We start from the raw sequence: 7,973 nt of genomic DNA, 5'->3' as shown, positions 1-7,973 counted from the left end.
TTTGAATTCTAGAACCCCCAGAGTTCTGGGTTTGAATTCTAGAACCCCCAGAGTTCTGGGTTTTAGGTTCAGGCTGCGGCCACCTCTTCCCCACGCCATTGTGTACCCTTCCCTGTGCTGGGCACTGTAGCTAACGCACTAGAGCGGGTTTATGGCACACATTCCTATTTCACTAGTGGGGGAGAGCGTCAGGACTAAGCTCTCTTGCAGATCTAGTTAGAAAACTGCAGCAGTCCGAGAAGGGTGACAGATTCCCACCTCTGAAAGGACCATGTGTTGGAGCATGTGAAGAGCCTGCACCACGTGGAGTGACGTACAGGAGTTCGCTCGGGGTCAGGAAGAAGTAGAGCAGATGCTGTTGGTATCCAGTGATGTGCCAGTTACTGAGACAGGGTGGCCAGCCAAGCCGGTCTTGTTCTAGAGGATAGGCATTACGTCAGGCTTTCTCACAGGCCTGTATAAACCAGCCATAGCAGACGGTTTGTGCAATACACTCATGTCTCTCTGTATCTGCCTGGAGCTGCAGATCAAAGCCACCTGCAAACTCCGGATAGCACAGCACTCTGCTCCCGGCCTGTGCACAAGCCCCCCTCTCCCTCCGCCATTGCACTGGACTCCTTCATTTCTGAGTTGAATGAAGAGACCTCGTCCTAATCTACAAGGGCCAGGACTGGAGATGTCAGAGGCTGCCTCTCTATCCACAATGACCCACTAAGACAAGTGCTGCCTGCGGGCCCGCTGCAGCTAGCCAAGCCCAGACTAAGGTTCTCGGACATGGGGGCCCAGCGTTTCCAGCAGTGGGACCTGGCTTTGGGAGTGCTGTGGAGAGGAGACAAGACTGAGGCCGCACCTGTCCCAAGTCCAGGTTTAACTGAAAACCTCTCCTCTCCTCAGTAGTGACAGCTGGCTCTGGCCGCCCCAGGAGGTGCCTGGCATGGGAAGTTAGGCCGAAAAGAGAGAGTGGAGGCGGAGAAGGATCAGAACAGGCTGTGGGGGACGTGGGAATGGGGGCAGACGGAGAAGAGCACCTTTGGGGAACACTTGGGGCTACCTTGTCCAGCACTTGGAATATCACTGTGATGAGCAACTTATGGCAGGTCGGTAGATAGGCATGCCTGACCCTGAGTGACCTTCAGTAAACTGTTCGCATCTGACCCACAATAAATCCTTCCAACCAGGGAGAGAATTGCTGTGAAACGTGTGTGTCTTGTCTGCTAGCTGACAAAAAATCCAAATTCAAAAATAAATGGGCATGGTCCCTAACTGAGCTACTGTCTGTCTGTAATTACTGTACACGCTTATGTGGCTCAATGGAGTTTGTGCCAGCTGGCGTCCTGTTACCTGGAGTTCTCAGAAATATTTAGACAAATCAGAGAATATCAGGGTTGGAAGGGACCTCAGGAGGTCATCTAGTCCAACCCCCTGCTCGGAGCAGGACCAACCCCAACTAAATCATCCCAGCCAGGGCTTGTCAAGCCTGACCTTAAAAACCTCTAAGGATGGAGATTCCACCACCTCCCTAGGCAATACAGGTGGGTAAACTGCAAGCTGTTAGTTTTTTGCAGAGATCTCTATTAAGTCAGGTTTCTTGCTAAACTTTACTACCAAGCAGAAGCTAATGGCAGAAAGAGCATGTTCTAGCAGGGTTTGTATTAGTTCAGTGTTTCAGTGGAGTGTCTGACATTCGAGTACAGTACCTGTTTCCTAGGAGACAACAGGAAAGCTCATGAACAGCGAAATCCTAGTGGCTGTGCTGGCTGCCACCATGATCACAATTAACACAAACACTGTAAATGTCAAGGGAAGCTAAATATAGTTCGCACACTGAGTCTGATTGTGCTGTTGTCCGTTAGAGCCTTGCGCTCTGATTGCTGCAAGCACATGGCGTGGGGCCTGCACTGAATGTCAAAGCAAAGTCAAGGCATCAGGGATTTAGTTTAGGACGCGCTGTGCAATGGATGTCCATGGTCATGCCTCTCACTTCCACTCGAACGTGAGCAATGGCGGAAGGCCGGGCTGAGATTCCCCGAGCCTGCCACAGGGGCTTGCCGTTTGTACTCCCTGGGCCAGCTCGGCCCCATGGGCCAGGGTGAGATTTACTCCGAGAAGCACTCACCTGGCTTCTCTCCTGGGTAGCTGCAAGCAGATCGCCCTGAATGTATATGGCAGATCCTGTTTGCCAGTAACAGAATCCAGTCGGACCCTCTTTCTCACTTCCACCTTCATTCCCATTTACAACGTGCTGGCCTGGCCTTCCCACAAGGCCCCACTCTCTTGTCTGAAGCTTTGGTTCCAATACGTTTGTTTTGCAGGCTCCTCTTAGGCAATATTTCAGTGAGCTTCGTAACGAAATGAAACATGGATGATCATAAAGTGAAAGTTCTGTTCTAGTGACCCTAATGTGGTAGTAACAACAGTATCTTTGTTTTTGCAGCATTATTTTACTGTTAGTTTCAACCATGATAATCAGAAAACCCTGGAGCTGAGGACGGAGGATGCCAAAGACTGCGATGACTGGGTAGCAGCGATAACTCACGCAAGGTATCACCTTCTGAAATCGCAAACACCAGGTGACCTGGAGCAGCTCATTTGGCTGCCAGGTGCAGAGCCGCAGTGTCAGAGTCCAGACGCGGTGGCTGTTCAATTCATGGAAAAGGACGGTTTGGTGAAGGGGGCCAAAATGTCGCAACTCTCTGTTGCTTTAACAAGCTGCAGTGGGTCGACCTGGGGCTGGCTCTTGCAAGAGGCCGATGGATCTGAACTCCCGCTGGTGTCACTGGGAGTTGAGGGAGCGCAGCACCTTCATGGGAGCAGGCCCCAGGGAGAAGAAAGGGGTGTGTGCAGGAGGCCCAGTTTCAGGGGGAGCCAGAATTCTAAGGGCCTCATCCTGCAAGTTGCTCTGTGTGGCGGGATTCCAGGTAGGTGCACCCACAGGCAGCAGCTGGCAGGATCTGGCCCCGGTTAATAGTCGCCTCTCTCTGACCCGACCGACTGGCCAATGGATTAGACCTCTCTTTGGTTTCAGAAAAAGTTACTTAATTTTTGTTCTGATCTAAAGAAAATCTGCAAAGAGCAAAGATGAAAGAACAGCAACGGAGAGCAATAGATAGTCAAAGCCCAGGTTTTCCTGCTTTGAAAAGGGGAGTGCAGCTCATGTACAGTTTGTGGGTGGGAGAGTCCGTGCTGCCCGCAGCCTGCATCGCTAAGGAGAGGTACCCAGGCGGGGGTGGGAGGAGAAGATGCGTAGTATTTGTGGGATGTTAGATAAACATGTCTGGTGCAGTCTCTGTAAGAAAATCAAGAGCCAGCGTCTGCCCTTCTGCTAAATTCATGGAACTTGACTGGCAGGTGTGACGGGAGAGGGGAATCTGGCCCTGAACGTTTTAATCTCTTTGCCATGTCTCTAGAAGTCACGCTCTCACTTCAGGAAATAGTCTGGGTTTGATCCAGGTTCCGATGCTGAAGCCTCTCACTTGTCAGTCACTTCTGACTGAGTGTGCGCAGCCAGGCATGTCCACACCCCACGGCAGAGAAGGGCATTGCCTGGTGGAGGAGGCTTCTTGCCTGGTGATAAGGAGCCAGGAAACACTGCAGGAGTGGCCCTGATCCTGCGTAGCTTTACTCACACGAGTAATCTCATCAGAATCACGTGAGCAAAGTTATGCACGTTAAGAGTCTGCAGGATCAGAACCAGCGGAGCCAGATCCCCCGTGACGTAGTTTGGCAAAGCTTTCAGCGAGCCCTTGGCCTGAGTGAGGCTTGCAGGGTCAGCGCTGGCCGAGCTTGCAATGGTACCTGAGTCCCGCCCCCCACAGCGGGTACCAGAGCACAGGCTGAGCGAACTGCAGAGAATAGAGAGCAAGGAGGGAAAGGAGGATGGAAGGGGAGGAAACATTTTAATTGATGTGTCTATATAACAGTTATAGGAATCTTGCTACAGAGCATGAAGCTTTAATGCAGAAGTACCTCCATTTACTTCAGATTGTGGAAACCGAGAAAACTGTTGCCAAGCAACTAAGACAACAGATTGAAGATGGGGAAATCGAGATTGAACGTCTGAAATCGGAGGTAAAGAGCCCAACTCTCCAATGATACTGATCATTCTGAATTCAAAGCAAAAGGCACTGTTGGTTCATTTCCAGTAGGTTACAGGAAACATGCAGGTCAGGTCACTTGGGCATATGGGTGTATTTATCACCTCATTTATTCTGGCATAAAGGCGAGAGAAGTGGACCATAGTCATTGAATGGATGGAGTTACACCAGGAAGTGGATTTGGCCCTATGCGTTTATATTGTCCTGCAGATTCTCCTACTCAGGGTCCCTGCAGTGGATTGTCAAGGTGTTTTCTAGTATCATTGGCAGTCTTGGTTGGTCTAGCTGTGATGGTCCCAGGACATTAGAAAGTTGCCCACCTTGTGTTTCTAGGGTCATGAAATTTTCAACCGAATCTGCGATCCCATCTGAACGAATGAGCCCTCTGACTCTCCCCTGCCTGCCCCTCGGGTGGTTATGTACAGCAGTGCAAAGGAGCTGTAAAACATTCTCGTTTGGGAATTGGAGGCATGCCATGCCCATTTTGCAGTTACTTTGCACAGTTGCCAGTGACCACAAGAGATCCAAGGCAGTGAAAATTTGGCACTCTATTTCTAACCATTAGCGACAGCAGTTAAGTCTATCCGATGCATGCGTCTGCCTAATGCTTGGAATAGAATACCTGTTTGGGCTGCATGTGACACATAGGGGAGTGATTTAAAAAGCTGACTATATTTTACAGGCAAAGGTTAAAGCTGGTGGTTTGGGGTGGTGGGTGGAGAAAAGTAGAGAATTCCGGTGGTATTTTTGTCCATTATTCCATGTAACACAATAATTAGATGTCCATTTACTGTGAAAACTTACATAAAGAAGTCAACAATTAGATGGCTAGAGACAAGGAAAAGGAAAAAACATGAAACTGGATATGACCTGCTGTTTCTAGGGCCAGGTCAAGCTTTGTAAGTGAATCTCCCTTTGCTATATACAAACTGCCATCACTTTGGTACCTAAATCCATTCAGGGCAATTCATGTGAATGAATGCTTTACATTACATTGACAATTCACTAAGACTAAGCAAGTGGCTTTAAACAGAGAACAGCTCTGAAAGCATTTCTGAGTGCTGCATTGCCTTTAAAACATTGCAGCTGTGGCATATGCATCAGCTTAATGCACTGTCATTGTAAATGTGCCGGATACAGCAGGAATAGAGACTCTGGAAATTAAAACATGCAAAACGGCAAAACACAAACCTTATTCAGCAGAGCAATACTGAATACGAAAGGGGGACATCATTAAGGTAACTTAGGCCTGGTCTACACTAACCCCCCAATTCGAACTAAGGTACGCAACTTCAGCTACGTGAATAACGTAGCTGAAGTCGATGTACCTTAGTTCGAACTTACCGCGGTCCAGGCGCGGCAGGCAGGCTCCCCCGTCGACTCCGCGTACTCCTCGCGCTGAGCAGGATTACCGGAGTCGACGGCGAGCACTTCTGGGTTCGATTTATCACGTCCAGACAAGACGCGATAAATCGAACCCAGAAATTCGATTGCCTGCCGCCGAACCAGCGCGTAAGTATAGACAAGCCCTTAGACTGAAGGCAAAAGTCTGGGGGTCTATTATACTTTATATATTTGCCTCTATTGTTAAGAGTATAAACATACGGGTGTATGTTCCCCAACTTGATTGGCATCCCATTAATGATACCATGAGCTGTACCGATGACTAAGAGGAGAATTACACCTCATAAGCTCAATTCCGTATCTCTTGTTTTACCATTTTTAATAGATTTTTAAGCTGATGGTGTTGTAATAATCAGGGTGAACCAGTAGGTGGCACTCTTCCTTGAGCCCCTACTGACTACGGTGTTGGATAACTTTTGGGTGAGTCATAACTGGAGGAGGGCGGGAAACCGTTTTCTTCTCCTGCAAGAATTTTCAAGATTTAGAAGATTTTTCCCATCCCAAAGTGGCATGAAAATACAACATCTCGAAAATAATCACAAACCAATGAGCTGAACATTTTTTGGATCAGGTCAATCAGAATGAAACGTTTTAATCATTTCAACATGTTTGGTTTAGATTTTGCCCTTTTTATATTTTTGCCCTTTTTTTTTTAGTAAAAATCATCTAAAATTTCGAAACACAAAGTTGTGCTGAACTGAAACAAAACCCTTCAGTTAGCGAATGTCCAAGTGGGACGTTTTGACAACTTTGAAACTGTTCTGATTGGGAGATTGGTTGAAACGGACCCTTGATGGACAATTCCTGACCCAAGGCGCTGGCCAGGAGGGTTGTTAACGATCCCATGGCAGTGTTCGAGGCGAAAGCGTCAGCCCTGGGATCCTGGTGATTGGGATGCTGGGATACTGATTCTTCCTTTTTACATTTTAATGGTGCTTGATCACAAAAGTCTCTGGGTGCCCGAGCACCAGCACCCTCCCCCCCCCAAGTAATCAAAGGGACTCCCTCTGCCCCAGGAACTATACCTGCCCACCTCCCAACCCAGCCTGCCCCAGCCAACAGCCCAAGGACAGAAAGAAGCTTTGGGCCACGTCCTACAAATCAACACACTCTGTCGGAGCAGCGGGGGGAGAGAACTCCATAGCTGAGGGGCTTCTCCGCCAAGAACGCTTGGTCACCAGCTGCCTTGCCCTGAAATCTGGCGCATGGTCGCTCAGTCTTCCCAGCTGGGCCCCACTGTCTGTGCAGTGCCTAAAGCAGAGCCAGCGTCTCAGCCAGGACCCCGGGCTCTCGAGATCAGTGCGACACTTTGAATTACACCCAGAATGGAACAGGCACGCAAAGCAGCTGGCAAAACCGTGGTGTCCTGGGCTGTCTGTGGCTGACTCCACTCTGCAGGGCTGGCAGTGAGAAAAACACACTCCACTCTCTGGACCCTGGGTGCAAGCTGCTGCATGCCAGAGGCAGAGAAGTGAGCTCTTCTGAAACACCGGGATGAGTCAGGCAGCAACGTCCCCTCTGCAAGGGTGATCTTGCAATACGCAAAGGGGGAGTAAGCGCCATCCACAGCATCCGCCGTTTGGGGGCAGGATTTTAGCGAGAATGTCACCGAGCCCCAGTCCTGCAGTTGGCTGCACCTGGGGGGAAGTGCGCCCACTGCAGGACACAAAGGCCGAGCTGACCCTGAGGAGCTCTGGAAAAACAACCCCGCGGCCCGGTTTACGGAGTTGTTGTAATGCAGGCGTTATTATTTGCAGTCACCACTTCCTACGTGTTAACACTTGGGATTAAAAAGAGCTGGCTGGTGTTTAACCCCTGGGCTTGCTAGAGATGGTAAATGAACCCCATTGACCCATCGCAGTTGTTAAATAGAAATACAGCTGTTGCTCTCCAAAGCGACGTACGAAGGGCGCTATCCTAATTATATCCATTTTCTGCTGTTCATCTCAGCTGGGCCAACTTTTCCAGCCCCCCCGTCCCTGGGGATTAAGGCCTCAGTGCTAATTATTGACATTTTTAATAAGGCAAATATGGGAGTTGTGTGCAAACCCTAAAATTGGCCAAGGGATTACGGATTAAAAATGCCAAGCAATCAATAATCTAGGAACTGGCCAAGTGTTAGCAGTTAATTAGCACTTCTCTGAGCCCAAATGCATTTGCTTTTACCTTGTGGTGGTTTTCCCCCCTCTTCCGTGTTCTTTGAAGTAGAGATCAAATAACCAGCTTCTGCTTTAATGTGCAAATTCTGCTTCCTTGATTGAACAAAGGAAGAAAAGAAAACCCAGCCCTTTCCCACCCTGGGCATTAGTCCGATGATGTACGCCTCGCTCCCAGCTCGCAAAAGGCAGTTCACCCATTAGTTGGTAGGAAATCTGAAATAATTCAGTTTTGTCGTTAATGTGCCGTCTTTGATCAACGCTAATTATTAATTAATTACGCCGTTTTGCGGCCGGCCCCGTGGCGCAGTTGGCAGAG

At 49.1% G+C, this 7,973-nt stretch overlaps 1 protein-coding gene across 1 annotated transcript in view; it reads left to right on the top strand.

The window, feature by feature from the left end:
* The window catches only part of RASGRF1 (Ras protein specific guanine nucleotide releasing factor 1), an 83,800-nt gene that overhangs the window by 21,386 nt on the left and 54,441 nt on the right, over positions 1 to 7,973 (top strand). Inside the window, exons 2-3 of the mRNA XM_024200725.1 lie at positions 2,435 to 2,541; positions 3,921 to 4,068. Coding sequence (XP_024056493.1) covers positions 2,435 to 2,541; positions 3,921 to 4,068 — 255 coding nt within the window. The remainder of the gene's footprint in view (positions 1 to 2,434; positions 2,542 to 3,920; positions 4,069 to 7,973) is intronic.

Source organism: Terrapene carolina, unplaced genomic scaffold (genome assembly GCF_002925995.2).
Source record: "Terrapene carolina triunguis isolate 2854851 unplaced genomic scaffold, T_m_triunguis-2.0 Scaffold67, whole genome shotgun sequence".
NCBI classification, from domain to species: Eukaryota; Metazoa; Chordata; order Testudines; family Emydidae; genus Terrapene; species Terrapene triunguis.
Note: the sequence above shows the minus strand (reverse complement) of the source record. Positions and strands in the feature narration are given on the sequence as shown.